Here is a 16,628-nt window from a genome sequence, read left to right as displayed (position 1 = left end):
GGCCTTTGAGGTATCAATAGTTAAATACAAAACATCCACTACAAGTTGGTTGAGTCGGGGGGTGGGGATGGTGGACGAAATAGAGCAGTTATCAGTTGCCACTGTGTTTTATGTCTGAGACAAAGGAGAGTGCATCTTTAACATGGTTCAGACTTCTGTTGAGTGTTAGCTAACTCACAGCGCCTCCTCCTGGGCAGTGTAAGAGGTGACACAGTACAGACGTGTAAGCTGTGGCTTGGCTCACAGATGTAGGAGAGGGTACAGGACAGACATGTAAGAAGTGTTACAGCTTAGAAGGGTGTGTAAAAAGTGACAGGCGTGCGAGGGAGCACCGTGCAAGGGTAGGGAAGCTCATAGAGATGAGCCACACAGGCCAAACATGTAAGAAGTGGCACAACTCACCGAGGTGTATCATATGTGTCACCTCATGATCAAGTATGTAAAATCTGAAATGTGAGTGCGAGGAAGAGCTGTGCAAGGTTCGGCACATTCCCTGGGGGTAAGGGTTGGCATGGGTGAGAGGGACATGTAAGCAGTAACACGTGTCAAGTGGGCTTTTGGTGAGGCGCTCAGACAGATGTGTATGGAGTAGGGAGCAATAACACAGCTAAGGTGGGACGTGGTGACAGCACTCAGAGATGAGTACGGGTTTGCATTTTGAGGCAGGTTGTAAAGCTCGGGGTGCACGTGGTGAGAGCTCTCAGGTGTTTATGGGGTGCCACACTGAGGCAAGTATGTGGGGATTACTCTGTTCAGACATGCGTGTACGGTGCATCTTCATGCAGACGGCGCGTGCAAGGGACGGAACGGAAGCAGAAGAGACATCTTGCCAGTCAGGGATGAGATTGTACCTTAAAGCCTTAGTGAAGACGGAGACAGTATATGTCCCAGGCAGTCGTGAGTCTCGTACCATGAACGCTCCTTCCTTGTCCTGGGAGAATGGAGGAGGGGGAAGTCCGAAGTGGGGTGATATAAAGTGAGGAGACAAAGAGAAGCAAACACCAAGATTGTGAGAGATTAATAGGGAGACTTGGGCAAAATAAAGTGGGAAGCAGATATCATGTCATTGACCTTAAAGCGGTGATAAACAAACACACGAAGATGAAATACTTTTCTTGCATCATAAATTTAACTATTGTAAACCATCATTGCAGGAGATCATGCATTGCAGGAAGCATTGTTTGACTGTGGTGGCATCTTTATTAGTATTACAAAGTGATCGTTTTTCTGGTTTATTAATTGTAACCGCAATGTTAATTGTTTATTGTATATTCTACAAGACTGTTTAGGCACCCTTTATAACACAAGAGTCGTTTATTCAATTTTATCGAAACTGGAAAAACAGCAGGGCCTAAGCATATATGATCTGCAGAGTTCAGTGTGTACAGGTAGCATCAAGGAATGAGAAACGAGGATGTCCTGGGCAATCTTCACACAGCTCAGGTGTAAGAATTTTCGAAGCCCCCGGCAAAATGGAGTTCAGTTTACCATTTAGCTTTTGTATTATGACGGTTTCTAGCTAATATGTTGCAATCTACTGCCCTCTTGTGGACTTCTGTGGTGGTGCCATAAGGCAGCTACCTACCGTGGCTTTAAAAAAAGTATCAGTAGCAGCCTCACCATAGGCAAAGTCAGCTGAGAATTATTCGGATAAAAAAGACATTTGTTAGTCCACCCACATCAGAGGCATAAAATCATGTAAGGCTGCTCTTATCGCAGGGAACAACCTTTATTAGGTTTAAGAAGGAGAGAAAGATGGAGCCTGTTGAAAATTAGTACAGTTAGAGAGAGTTTTTGAGGCCACAAAGATTTTGTTAGCTCTAGGGCAGGGAGGTGAAGATGAAAGGCAACTGTCAGCCTTACCCAAGATAAAGAAGGTGGCCATCTGCAATTATTTCAGAAAAGGTGGCCACCTCACTAACTGTTTCACAGACACTACTTCCAGTCCTGAGCTTTTGAGACCTATATATAACTTCTATTATGTTGTTATGCTAATTAGGTCGAGGGAAAGAAACCAAGGCCCATATTTATGAAAAATGACGCAAAAGTGCGCTAACACAGTTTTCCGTAATTTTTCTTAATGCCGGCTAACGCCATTCCTTAGAGCCATCTTAGCGGCATACTTATTAAATGATGCAAGCTGGCGCTAAGGAATGGCTAGCATCTTTAAAAAAAGACGCTAGCCGGTCAGGGATCGCATTAGGGAAAATGGCGCTAGTGGGTCTGTAATGACGCTAGGCAGGTTAGCGGAAAAAAATATGCCGCTAACCAGCCTAGTGTCATTTCATGATGCCCAAACAGCCAAAAAACTACTCCTGTCTAAGTGTAGACAGGAGTCATTACACTACCCCAATACCCACCACAGGGGACTAGTGTCCTGTGGGCAAGCCCGAAATACCCAGTGCCAGGCATGGGCCCCCAATTGTACTTAAAAACAAAAAAATACTTACAATAACTTGCCTGGGACGGGGTCCTTCTCCTGTAATGTCCCTGTGATGTGGGTGGTGGTGTTCCTAGGGCTTAGGGTGGGCATCTTTGTGCACTTTCCATGGTTTACAGCAGATCATGATTCAGCAATCCGAATTAGGTTTCTGTATATAGGAATCTTGAGGCGGGAGACTAGCCTTGACATCAGCAGTCTCCCTCCTGAATCAGGAGGGTTGGAATGTATACACCACAAGGAAGAAGGTTGAGGTTTTCACCCAGCAGCCCCAGAGATCACTCTCTCTAAGCAGTTACCAGGGGTTTCACAGAGGCAAAGCCTGCACTCCCCGAACACTGGGCGGTTGCCACCGGTCCCTGTAAGCAACTACCTCAGTATGCGAGTGAAACAGAAAAGAAAGAAAAGAGAAGACCTGAGCACAACCTCTAAGCAGGATGGCAGGAACAGACCATAGCAGGGACACGGTCAAAGAGAAAGTGACAGTAACACGTATGTGACACCACACTCCAGGTAGACTGGCAAAAGAGAGTGGCAAAAGTCTGCCATGTCACCTAACAAAGGATAGACAGCAGCGATCGTTCCCAGAATCCTCCTGATATGGTCTAACACCCCAAAAAGGAGAAATTCTGCTTGGCACTGCAACCAGACAACCCGAACACTGACAGAGTGCGCACAGACATTGTTTGGCTGTATGGCAGGATGCTGTGCAATCGAGGCACCACAGCACCAGATGGGCCCCAACAGCCCTGCCAGAAACATGTCCAAACCCCGTTGCCCCTGAGCTGAAGAGCAGATTGGAGGAGCGGAGCAGCAAAAGAAAGAAGAACGCTCTAACTCTACTTCTGCATGACAGAGAATTGGAAGCATCAGAGGAAATAAACACATCACGAGGTGCGACCCACAGAGAGACACACACTAAAGAGACTGAGAATCTCAGTAACACCACATTGCCTGCCAGATGGACACAACTTCAGGCAGGAAAAAGCTCAAGAAAAGCTGAGTCAGACCAGAAGGTGGACCGATGCATACACCGTTGTGACTGTGGTCCGGACACTAGGGCCACATCATCCTGCACCCTCAAAGCACATCATGCCACATCCCACAAACCATTATGGAAAACAGCAGGGTCTCAAGGCACCAGTCCTGCCTACACAAAAAAAAGTGAGGCAAAACCACAGCTCCCTACTGCCCACAGAAGGAAGTGCCTGAAGAAAGATTGTGCACACGGGGTGCAACACCACACACTGACACAGCAAAGTACAGTGTTAGACAGTGGGATAACCCTTGAGGCTTGGGGCCCAGCCATACACATCTACTCGCAGAGTTAGAGCTCCAAGAGGGACCCAGAAGAGGGAACACACAACGCCTGGCTGGATGGCACACAGGGAGAAGACAGGGATAATTTTGATCAGCAGGGGTCGTGATCATCACCAAGCCACAGCCCAACACACAAGGCTGTGAGCTAAACTACAGAGATAGTCAATCCACTAAGAGGCCATGTTGGCCGGTCCAAAGAAGGTGTGCACTGTTCCACCCAGAAGAAGGGACTTGAGTAATGAGAATTCTCACCAACGAATTCAAAAGAAGTTGCAGGCTGAAGCACCAAGAGGGAAGAACAGAAGGAAGTGTGACCTACTGGTACATACTAGGAAACCTGACGCCTGATTAAGCCCAGCAGGGAAGATCAAGAGCAGCCAGGCCTACAAGGCACACTCAAGAGGACTCAAGCTGCTGATAGAATGCATCTGTTCCCACAAACCAGCCACTGAGCTGAAGCGAGGATGACGTGGTGACAACATAGCGGGAGAACTGAAAGTAAGCTGCAAACATGGGCAAACCTAGTCTCTTCCCCATGCTCTCCAGCGTAATCATCCAGACAGAGTAACTGGTTGCTCAGTAACTCGGAGCATCTAGGACAGGGGTTCCCAACCACTTCTGTAGTGAGAGCTACTTCTGATCAGTGAAAAGGCTAAATAACTTGTGTATTGATACCAGACAACCCCACACCCAGATTGATTGACTTCAAGGCTAATGTCCATAGAGCCCAATACTATGGTTGGAACAAAATACTAGGGACACTATGACAGAGCTGCCTTGTGTGTCAGTGAGAGTGTGGTCTTTGGGGATGTATCAACATATATGTATATGAATTGGATTTATGTGTAAGGACGACTGAAAGCCTGTGTTGTATGTTTATGTGGCACAGGACATACCTTTCACCATATGTGGCACAGTTGCGTGTATAACACAAACATACAACCATTTTTTTTAAGTGGTAAAAGTTTTAAATGCAAAAATATTCATAATATGGAACTTTTTTGGTTTTTGCACTGTAAAGGTCTCCCATTTAAAATGGCTGTACTTTTCAGTTATAAATACAACACAGTGTTCTACTGGTCAATGGGAGCAAGACCTGCTGTTTGTAAATGCAACACTTTAAAAAAAATGAAAATGAAAAGTTAACTTAATCATTAAGGTAATGTTTCATTTTAGTTTTCTCCGATTTAAAAGCATTGAAAAAAAACAATTCTTCACTTTCGTGCCTCACCATGGGTCGTAAATCTGACTCCAGCACTGCTCATTATCAGGCCCTGCAGCCTGATGATAATAATGTAAACTAAACACAGCCTTCTCTTAACTTTAAAAGGAAAAATGTGACCATATGCTTATTTAAAAATTAACTCAAGGCTGTGAGCTTCTCTGAAGGGGTATAGGAGCTACTGGTAGCTCGCGATCAACTGGTTGGAGACACCTGATCTAGGCTGAAGGATGCAGTTGCCTCTTCAAAGAAAAGACAAAATCACTTGACCACTATAACTCCAAGTTGCTGACACAAAAAGGAATGCCTGAGACCATCAAGGCAAGTTGTCACCACCTATTGTACAGGGTCACCACATGACTGGCAACTCCATCACACCAGTCCCTGTCCAGTGTATGACCACTATCACCCCTGGAGCATCGAAAAAGCAGAGTAGAGTCCAACACCATCGCCACACCAAAAGGCGAGAAGCGCCAATGACTCTGCTGAAGCAGTCAACCAACAACTACCTGCTCACCTTGCCTTCATCCTCATCCCAGTGGCGAGGCCGTGTATTGACCAGGACCCATCTAACTCTGCAGCTGCACAAACAACTAGGCAGTGGCTCCTCGGTGGTCTTGCAGCAGCTCAGCCGTGGCACACATGCAACTCCAGCTCGGGACACAGGCAGTCCTGTGGCAACCCATCCAAGGGGCCTCCACAATCACAAGAAGTGGACTTGACAATGCCCCACCACAGCATTCCAGGAGGTAGCAAGGCCTTGAAGTGGAGCCGCTAATAGATTGCAGCACAACAAGACTGTCTTCAGTGAGAAAGGCAACATCACCAAAGTATGCTTCATGACAGATGTTTTACGATGGACTCCAACAATGCTCCTGGTGCCCCTTGTTTTGAATTGTTGATACCAGCCACCAATCATCCAAAGCATCAGCAGAGTGTACCAACTCCAGACTGGACATTAATCCATTCAGTATCTTGCCAGAAGGCCCCTGACTACTCTGACCTAGTATTTGTGTCCCGCACCACTCAGGTGAGCTGAACTGAGTAGTCCTGGTGCAGCCAGCTTCCTCAGTCCATGCAACTACTGCTGTCCTGCTGAATAAGTCTTGAAACCTATCGGCTTAGGAGTGTCTAGTTTAGTTTGCTTGGTTTCAACAGGTTGGACTCATTGTTCTTTTGTTTGGACTTTGGGAGGAATGTAGTTTCCTGCCAGGAAAATCATGCAGCAGCCCCTCCCCAGAGGCAGTGCTTCCCCCACCCATCCAACACAGGCATCACCATAGAGGTGACCTTGTTAATTAAAGGGCATAGGCGCACTGTTAGACCTGACAACCGTAGGGTGGTCTTCCCCCAACCTTTTGCCTGCCTCCCTCCATATTTCTCATCTCGTTTTTGCTAGTTTTAGGACTTTATGCACTTTACCACTGCTAACTAGTGTTAGAGTGCTTGTGCTCTCTCCCCTCAATATGGTAACATTGGCTCCTACCCAATCGGCATATTTAATTTACCTGTAAGTCCCTAGTAAAGTACACTATATGTGACCAGAGCCTGTAAATTAAATGCTACTAGTGAGCCTGAAGCACTGATTGTGCCACTCACATAAGTAGCCCCTTAACCATGTCTTAGGGATGCCATTGCAAGGCCTTGTTTGAAGTTTCACTGCCACTTTGACTTGGCATTTAAAACAACTTGCCAAGCCTCAAACTTCCCTTTTATAACATTTAAGTCATCCCTAAGGTTGGCCATGGGTCGCCTACAGGGCAGGGAGCTATGTAAGTAAAAGGTAGGACATGCACTTCCGGGTAGTGAAAAACTCCCTAAGTATTTTTTCCACTACTGCGAAGCCTGCTCCTCTCATAGGCCAGCATTAGAGATACCCTTACATGCTTTTAAGTGGTAATTCCTGATCTGAAAGGACTTGCATTGTCCTTTTTAGCGTGGTTGGAATGGTAGTGAGAAATCCTGCTTACTGGTGATGGTGGATTTAACATTACTATTTTAGAAAAGCCACTTTTAGAAAGTCGGCATTTTACTGTACTTACTGCTCTCTATGCCTTACAGCCTGATTCCAATCCACGTCTGGTCTGTGCTGGTTGACAGCTCCCCTTGTGCATTCCACCGAGACAGCCATAAACACGGGACACTCAGCTGCATCTGCATTCATCTGCATACTGACCTCACACAAAGGATTGATAACCCCCCCACAAATCTCCTGGCAGACACGACTGGAATGAAAGGGGAACTGGTGTACTTCAAAACCACTCTTTTAAGTTTTCCTCCACTTCAAAGGCATAATTGGGTATATATACTGGGTCTGTGACCCCCCTAAGTTCAGACAGTTCTAGACCTATAACAGGAATCTATCAGAGGGACTACTTTGCTGCCCAAAGGACTCATCTAGACTGCTGTTCTGGAAGGACTGCTCTCTTGCTTGTTGCCCTGCTGCCTGCTGGCACTGGACTCTGCTAGAAGCACTCTGCTTTCCCTCACAAGTGCTCTCCAAGTGCTTAGACTGAGCTTGCTTCCTTTTCTGGAGTTTCAGGTGATCAAAGACTTCACCAAAGAGAGAAAATCTAGCGCGTTGGAAAATCAACACAACGCATGTAAAATCGACACGGCGCCTGCCTCACGGCTGAAAAATTGCTTTGTTGCCTACCGGATCAGCGCAGCACCTGCTCCATCTTACCAGTGCATTCTGGATTTTCAATGCATCGTACCTGGGTATCAAATCATCCCCGCACCACAGTGAGGAACCAAGGCTGCGCTCCCAGAAATCGACGAGTCACCTTGTTGTGTGGAAATAAACAGTGCACCGCTTTTGACGTGCCGGAAAAAACAACACATTGCTTTACTTTCCGAAGCATCTCCCCCTCTGCTGCTCTTTCATCATTATTTTTGATGAATTGCAGATACTGTGTGTTAAAATGATACAACCACTTATCCTTGTGGATTAAGTCTAATTTAAACCTCTAAAAAGTGATATCTTGACTAACTTGTGCATGTTGGATTTTTGTCAATTTAGTCTTATCTTATTCAGATAAATATTATCTATTTCCCTTAACTGGTGTGGCGTACTTTTTGTGATATTTTTACTATGTTACTGTATGAATTATTGCACAAATACTTTACACATTGCCTTCTAAATTAAGCCTGCCTGCTCTGTGCCAAGCTACCAGAGGGTGAGCACAGGACAATTTAGGCTTTGTTGTGACTTAACCTGACTAGGAATGTGGTCCCTGCTTGGACAGGATGCGTACCTCTGCCAACTAGAGACCCAATTTCTAACACACATGTGCTCGTGGCCATTTCTGCCTACCAATTCCCAGTGTCTGTGTCAGGTATTTTAGCAGCATGCTACGGCAACCAAAACGCTACATGATACAGAGTTATGAGCTCACACTCTGTCCTGTTGCAGCAGAAGATAAATGCTACTAAGACCCGGATAACAAGTTGTAAAGTAGGGTTGGACAGTTACCACTCCAGGTAAATACTGTTACCCGGGGTGAGAAATTTACAGGGTATGTGAAATACCTCTTATGCTGAGATTTCAACTTGAAAATGAAGCATAACATGCCTTTAACAGACACATTCAGCTCGTTTTGCCGTTTATACAGGATATTGTACAATACATTTAGGCTGGGTTAACCTGCCAAAATCTGTCAGGGAAAACAGCAATGGTGTAATAATTATCACAGAACTCGTAATCCATGTGGAAGTTGTATAACTTATAGTGCTTTGGTGTTAATGTTACGTCACCCTTGCTACTGCTGTTCTTTCTCAATGAAGTATTGGTCATTGAGATGTTCTTCCAGTGTCCCCAAGGCAGAAACATTCATGAGACGTGTCCTTTTTGAAGTTCTAGGTGTGGGATTGACAGGAAGGACACTGATGAAGAATAATAAATTCATCAGCCATTACATTTGCAATAAAATATGCTATTTTGTTTTACTGACAGTTGTAAAGAGAAACACATTAAAGTAACAGCCCGCTCAGTGCTGGAGTAACTCCTCTGAATCATGCACATACTGCACCCTGTGTTGCCACCTCTGCTGGTTTCGTACCAGCGTGACTGACATTTTAATGTGCTAGCCCGAACAAAAAAATAGAAATCACCAAAAATCTATATTTTTCCGCTTTTCAGTGCATACTATAAACAGTAAACATAAGAAATAAACACTTCAAAATGTTTCTGCAGCTGCCCTAATGACCGTTCATTGATAAATAAAGTAAACAAAGAGAGAAAGGCCCTGTCAAAAATGAATAGTGATGATTTCATATAAAGTACTACTAAAGAATCATGTTCGGGTCTTTGAAGAATGTTAAAACGTGAAAAGATGGTCGGTATTATTGTCTGGTATCGGTGGCAACACTAACTACATCTACTTCTCTGCACTCAAGCGGCTGCTCTAATTGGAGTGTGATGGTAATATTTCAAAATTATTTTTTTTGCGCTAATACAGACATTGATGTATAACACACAATTATATTGAGTATGTATTTTTTTTCCATTTAAATTGACCATCTTGTTAAACTGTACCAGCAATCTCAAATGATGTATCATTTGTTTTCTGTTCCCATGTGAAATGTTTTCTTTACACAATCCTTTCAGAATGCGCTAACGAGCACCTGTTGAGTACTTCTTGGACCAAATGTATCTAATTTTCTTCCAAATAACTGAATGTCCGAAAGACGTTTAAATAAGCTTATTTCCTAATAGCCAGTCACGGCTTGCATCTTTAATGAGGAGGGGGTGGGGGCGGTGCGCGGTGGGGGGGGGGGGGGGGGGGGTAGGCACACCGAAGCGGGTCAGAAAATTTATTAAAATAAAATAAAATCAAAATGTACCCGCTCCTCGCCGCACCTCTCCTCCGTCTCCTCAGGCTGCAGGCTGGCAGAAGCTCTCAGCCTGCCCTGCGGCCAATCCTGACACTGCTCAGAGCAGCATCAGGATTGGCTGGGAGCGCCCTGGCTGGACGCTTCCAGGCAGACTGGGAGCCTGTGCAGGCTCTGTCCAGCCCAGCAACCGGGGGGGGGGAGGTGGAGAGGGAGGTGGAATGCTCCTCCACCTTAATGGAGGAGCTGCCCTGCTAGTAGCCTGTGAAAATAACGAGTCTCCGTTATCTTAATTTACTTTAACCTGATTGCTTCTTCGTGTCGGATTCATTGGGAGGGTAGTGAATGTAAGAATTGTGTGACTTAAGCTAATGCAATGCAGAAGATTCTCCAGAAGCATCTTTGCTTGACTCTTAGGCAAGTATCCCTTCACTTGCGCTTACAGCAGATGCTTTTCAGGCAAAACCCTTTTCCCTGACATCCTAGCAGAACCTTTTCTTTTTATGGGAGAACTGAATTTACTTAACTTTACTTTTGATACAGCTTTATAATTGCTGTCTTTGTTATGATATTTGAATTGCTTTCAATATACTGAATAATGCATTTATGTATTGATTATTGATTTATTTCAAGTAATTTGCTGATCCGAGTTTGTAACTTTGCTAGTCTTTTAATAAATCTTTGTGTTTTTAAAAAACTTTCCCTACTCTTTGTCTGCTTTATGGAGACAAATGTGCTTAACATTATTGAAATAGATTAAATTTTTATATTAGCCTTAGTCAGAACTAAAGATTCACTGGAGAGAGCTTTCTGAACCATAATTTGCACCATAATTTGCATGGAGTAAAACACTTTAACAAGTGTATGCTCCGAAAGATTCTCTGACTAAAGTGACTGGGATCAAACTTCCTAACTTCTAACAATGTTTCCCTGTGTGAGGAGGGGATGGGCCTTAGAGGGGGGCAGGGATTTGTGCCAAGCACTGCCTGGAAAGCACTTCAATCCTCCCACTCCCTCACCTCTCAAAAAAGGAGGGAAAAAAGAAACGCTTCCGGAGAATGCCGATGATATCCTTATGACATTTAGTCCGTAAAGAACACTGGTTGTCCAGATCCTGTAAACACAATCTAGAAGCCCACTCTATGCAGTGATGTCCAGCTCACCCTGCATTACACCACCTCATCGAAGGAACAAGTGGAGAGAGCCAGTATTGTGTGACACACAGTAACACAGTGTGTGTGGGCAGGTCTGTGGGATTGGAAATGACATGGAGACAGCTGATCTGCTTTGTATGTGTATTCTAGTAGGTGTTTTGACTGGACCTGGATTACGACAGCTTGTTCAGCTGGCTGAATGAATCGAGCTCTTATGCAGGAGCAATTAGGTTGCAGTAACATTATAATAGTTTTGGTGACCTACAGTTGCCTTAGCAGCATAGTGTATACGCACCTCATTGTATAGCAGTCGCTCAGCCTTATTTCGGTTGATGTTCTTGTTGTACCACCTGAAGAATAAAAAGGGTAACAGGATGAGTCAGAAATCTAGGCCTTAGGTTTATACACAAGAATATAGATGAATTATCCACAAGAGTCATTTATCAGTCACCTACCAATGCACATGGTCAGTCAGACACAAAAGTAAACGTTAAATCTACAGTAGGAAGAATAAAGATTGATACCATAGACCACTGATGTAAATAAATGGAGAAGCTGGCCTCCAGTCACTGATGCAGAAAGGTGATATGAAAGTTATACATCAGAATGATCAATCCATGACTTTTGCAGCAGTTTCCCTGTACGAATCATTTAATGTGTGTCGTCAAGCAGGACAAATATGTGCTTGTCACCCATTCCTCTAACAGCCAGTACTGTTCTTCAGAAAGTAATGGCATGTCTGCCTATCAAATCTCCGTGTCTTCTGTCCTCTTTGGTATTCTGCGGGTTTTCTGATATTCTACATGGATTGGGGTTGGGCTCTCGGATGCATCCGGGACCAGGTCAGGTGTAAGCCTATAATTATATCTCTATTAGCTGATTGTTAATGCTTGTGAGAGAGTTCCAGCAGCAGCTTTATTTTGTACATGTTTTGCTTGCAGTTGCTGTGAAATTGTGTTCTCTCATCTATGAGATGTCTTCTATGCTTGCTACCTGGTATAGACATTTGATATCACCTTTCTCTGCGTGAGTGTCCAGTATTTCTTTAATGTCTGCTTGAGCTCTGCATAAAAACAAAGTCACAAAATGGCGGTCTGCTACCCATTCATCCTCCACTTCCACAAGAAGTAGGTTACATTGTATTTGGAACCCTCTTGCAACAGTGGCTGTGTTTTGCTGCACCTTAAAACAGAGTATAGTGCATTTTGTTAGCATGCACTCTCCTCCAGCATGTCTCAAAATGAGCTCTTGTTTGAGGAATAGCTGACACCTTGGGGAAAGACCTCTCTCTACTCGCCATGTGGGGAGCCTACTAGGATCCTGAGGGCTCAGTTCAATCACTGATCCTAGACGAAGTAAAGTTGGCATTTGGCTAGTGTTGGGAAGGGAATGTTGCATGCATGGTGTTCAGTTGTGTCTCCTACCTGCATGCTCACTGACCTAGCACATAAATAAAGGCCTTGGCCTGCCTTTGACATGAGACTGACCTAGATGTGCCCTGGACCTGAAGGGATATACCAAACAGCCCCTCAGTAGTGAGAGAGGATTACTGTTCCTGTCACAGGTTCACCCGTACAGTGTGGTGGTACAGCTTCCTCATTACAACCTCATTATAACTTTGGCGGTAACTGCCGTCTACCACCACGGCGACGACTGCCAACATACCATCGCTGTGGCTACCAGCCGGCCACTCGCATTATGACCGTTGACGGAATTCCGCCGAAGGTCATGGCGGCGGACGGCAGTAAGGTGGCGCTGCTGTCAGCAGCAGCGCCACGCCAGCAAAACACCGCCTACCGTATCCTGAGCAATGATACGGCCTGGCGGTGTTTTGCTGGTGGACGCTGCTGCTGACAGCATCGCTGCGTCCCGTCTCCAGCCAGAGGACCCCCTGCAAGCAGGTAAGTCGGGTTCTCCGACAGGAAGGGGGGTTGAGGGGTGTTGTGTGCGTTTGTGGGGGTGTTGTGTGTGTGTGGGGGGTGGTGTCTGTTTTTGTATGTGTGTATGTGGGTGTGAGTCGCATTGAATGAGTGCGTGAATGAGTGAATGTGAGTGTACGTGTATGTTGTCTGTTGTGAATGCGTGGGTGCACCAAAGTATGTTGGTGTGTGTTGCGGTGTGTGGGTATGTATGTGTGCATGCGTGGGTGGATGTAGGTATACGTGTGTGTATGTGTGTATATGTGTGCGTGTGTGGGTGTGTAAATGTGCGGGGGCAGGAGAGGGAGGACGAGGGTGGAGGAGGACTCTGGGGGCGGGGGAGACCCCTATCAGTGCCAGGGAAGCCAAACCACCAATGACATAATATGGGAAAAGGTTCCGCCAGCCTGTTGGCAGTGCCTTTCCCCAAATTACCACCAACCGTAAGAGTCGTAATGAGGGCCATAGTGTTTTCTAGTGATCTTAATATGATGCACCCTTTTTGCATGTTATAGGAGTGGGAACCTACAGGCTCACCCATGTAAATTTTCAGTGCTAATGCTGAACCCGGACTCCCAGCACAGAAATCTGAGAGCATGGAGAATTGTGTGTTGTGTCCAAGAAGCGTATTAAACATTATGGGGGTGATTCTAACCCTGGCGGTCGGTGTTAAAGCGGCGGCCAACCCGCCAACAGGCTGGCGGTAAAAAATATGGAATTCTGACCCTGGCGGGAACCGCCAACACAGACAGCCACTTTAACACTCCGCCCGCCACGTCGGTACAAACAAACAGCGCGGCGGTCACCGCCAACAGCCACGCGGCAGACAATGTACCGCCCACACTATCACAACTCACCAATCCGCCACCTTTTCCGGGGCGGGAGCACCGCCGATAAAAACACGGCGGAAACAGACTACGAACGGGAAAACGCACACCACTACGCACTCCAGGAGGAAGGAGGACAGCATGGAACCCGAATTAAACATCCTACCTGCTCTCGTCTACCTTCTCATCTACCACGAGTACGAAGTCCGGCGCAGACGACAACGGTGAGTACTGCACCTACGACACACGGGAGGGGGGAGGACGAAAGGTTACGGGCACACACATATGCGACCCCCCCCCCCAACTATGTACACACCAATGCAGAGCAACAAGTCACAGTGACACCACCCAAACACCCCTGAAAAATGCTAGGACATAATCAAAATTGGAATAAATATTTATGTACCAAAAAGCTCCTGAAAATTATCGTACAACCATGAAAGATATTCACAAGAAAACAAATGACATACACATCAGTGTATAACTGAAGTAACAAGTCCTGCACATCCTACGAATTCATCATGTCCGTGGGGCAAAGTTTTGAGAAACAAGGGCAAAGCCCACACAGGAGACCTGAGTCCTTTGGAGAGAACACTGCAGGGGCATCAGATGTAAAAACTACAGGCACCTCAGGGGGAAGGGAAGGGGGGGGCACCACAGCCACATGAGTCCACGACGCCAGATCCACGAGGAGCCACCATGCCCACTGTACCATCCTGGGGAGTGCAAAGCCACAGTCTCTCAATGTCTCTACAGTGGGTGGGCTGCCCACTGTACCATCCTGGGGAGTGCAAAGCCACAGTCTCTCAATGTCTCTACAGTGGGTGGGCTGCCCACTGTACTATCCTGGGGAGTGCAAAGCCACAGTCTCTCAATGTCTCTACAGTGGGTGGGCTGTCCACTGTACCATCCTGGGGAGTGCAAAGCCACAGTCTCTCAATGTCTCTACAGTGGGTGGGCTGCCCACTGTACCATCCTGGGGAGTGCAAAGCCACAGTCCATCAGGTGGATGACAGTCTCCACTGGTCAAGGAGGAGGCATGGTGGGCACAGTGAACCATAAACAGTGATTGAGACGGCGGTGCCCAGCGGAGCGGTGTTTGAGAAGAAGGGCCCAGCGGAGCGGTGCTTGAGATGAAGGGCCCAGCGGAGCGGTGCTTGAGATGAAGGGCCCAGCGGAGCGGTGCTTGAGATGAAGGTCCCAGCGGAGCGGTGCTTGAGATGAAGGGCCCAGCGGAGCGGTGCTTGAGAAGAAGGGCCCAGCGAAGCGGTGCTTGAGATGAAGGGCCCAGCGGAGCAGTGCTTGAGATGAAGGGCCCAGCGGAGCGGTGCTTGAGAAGAAGGGCCCAGCAGAGCGGTGCTTGAGATGAAGGGCCCAGCGGAGCGGTGCTTGAGACGGCGGGGCCCAGCGGAGCGGTGCTTGAGAAGAAGGGCCCAGCGGAGCGGTGCTTGACAGGAAGGGCCCAGCGGAGCGGTGCTTAAGATGAAGGGCCCAGCGGAGCGGTGCTTGAGATGAAGGGCCCAGCGGAGCGGTGCTTGAGATGAAGGGCCCAGCGGAGCGGTGCTTGAGACGGCGGGGCCCAGCGGAGCGGTGCTTGAGATGAAGGGCCCAGCGGAGCGGTGCTTGAGAAGAAGGGCCCAGCGGAGCGGTGCTTGAGAAGAAGGGCCCAGCGGAGCGGTGCTTGAGATGAAGGGCTCAGCGGAGCGGTGCTTGAGATGAAGGGCCCAGCGGAGCGGTGCTTGAGATGAAGGGCCCAGCGGAGCGGTGCTTGAGATGAAGGGCCCAGCGGAGCGGTGCTTGAGACGGCGGGGCCCAGCGGAGCGGTGCTTGAGATGAAGGGCCCAGCGGAGCGGTGCTTGAGACGGCGGGGCCCAGCGGAGCGGTGCTTGAGAAGAAGGGCCCAGCGGAGCGGTGCTTGAGATGAAGGGCCCAGCGGAGCGGTGCTTGAGATGAAGGGCCCAGCGGAGCGGTGCTTGAGACGGCGGGGCCCAGCGGAGCGGTGCTTGAGATGAAGGGCCCAGCGGAGCGGTGCTTGAGACGGCGGGGCCCAGCGGAGCGGTGCTTGAGATGAAGGGCCCAGCGGAGCAGTGCTTGAGACGGCGGGGCCCAGCGGAGCGGTGCTTGAGATGAAGGGCCCAGCGGAGCGGTGCTTGAGATGAAGGGCCCAGCGGAGCGGTGCTTGAGAAGAAGGGCCCAGCGGAGCGGTGCTTGAGATGAAGGGCCCAGCGGAGCGGTGCTTGAGATGAAGGGCCCAGCGGAGCGGTGCTTGAGACGGCGGGGCCCTCTTCAGCGGTGCCTATCCTCACGGCGGGGCCCTCTTCAGCAGTGCTCTTCTGCACCGCGGGGCCCTGTTCAGCGGTGCTCTTCTCCACGGCGGGCCCTGTTCAGCGGTGCCTATCTTCACGGCGGGCCCTGTTCAGCGGTGCTCTTCTCCACGGCGGGCCCTGTTCAGCGGTGCTCTTCTCCACGGCGGGCCCTGTTCAGCGGTGCTCTTCTCCACGGCGGGCACTGTTCAGCGGTGCTCTTCTCCACGGCGGGCCCTGTTCAGCGGTGCTCTTCTCCACGGCGGGCCCTGTTCAGCGGTGCTCTTCTCCACAGTGGGCCCTGTTCAGCGGTGCTCTTCTCCACGGCGGGCCCTGTTCAGCGGTGCTCTTCTCCACGGCGGGCCCTGTTCAGCGGTGCTCTTCTCCACGGCGGGCCCTGTTCAGCAGTGCTCTTCTGCACCGCGGGCCCTGTTCAGCGGTGCTCTTCTCCACGGTGGGCCCTGTTCAGCGGTGCTCATCCAGCAGGTCAAGGGAGCCAGACCTGGCTTGGACTCCCTGCTCAGTCGCCCTCGGACCGTGACGTTTCTGGACCCTTCGGGGACGGACTCCTGGCCTCCTTAGTGTCCTCCTTCCCAGCTGGGATGTGACA

The 16,628-nt window shown here is 48.3% G+C and overlaps 1 protein-coding gene across 3 annotated transcripts in view; it reads right to left on the bottom strand.

Annotated features, from left to right (window-relative positions):
- Nucleotides 1–16,628, bottom strand: part of ITK (IL2 inducible T cell kinase) — a 296,941-nt gene that overhangs the window by 71,290 nt on the left and 209,023 nt on the right. For all 3 annotated transcript variants that reach the window (XM_069199642.1, XM_069199643.1, XM_069199641.1), the window contains 2 exons: nt 11,265–11,319; nt 852–931 (listed from right to left, as the gene is read on the bottom strand). In XM_069199642.1, coding sequence (XP_069055743.1) covers nt 852–931; nt 11,265–11,319 — 135 coding nt within the window. The remainder of the gene's footprint in view (nt 1–851; nt 932–11,264; nt 11,320–16,628) is intronic.

The sequence above is a fragment of the Pleurodeles waltl genome, chromosome 7 (genome assembly GCF_031143425.1).
Source record: "Pleurodeles waltl isolate 20211129_DDA chromosome 7, aPleWal1.hap1.20221129, whole genome shotgun sequence".
NCBI classification, from domain to species: domain Eukaryota; kingdom Metazoa; phylum Chordata; class Amphibia; order Caudata; family Salamandridae; genus Pleurodeles; species Pleurodeles waltl.
The sequence above is the reverse complement of the archived record's forward strand: the minus strand, read 5'-3'. Positions and strand labels throughout refer to the sequence as shown.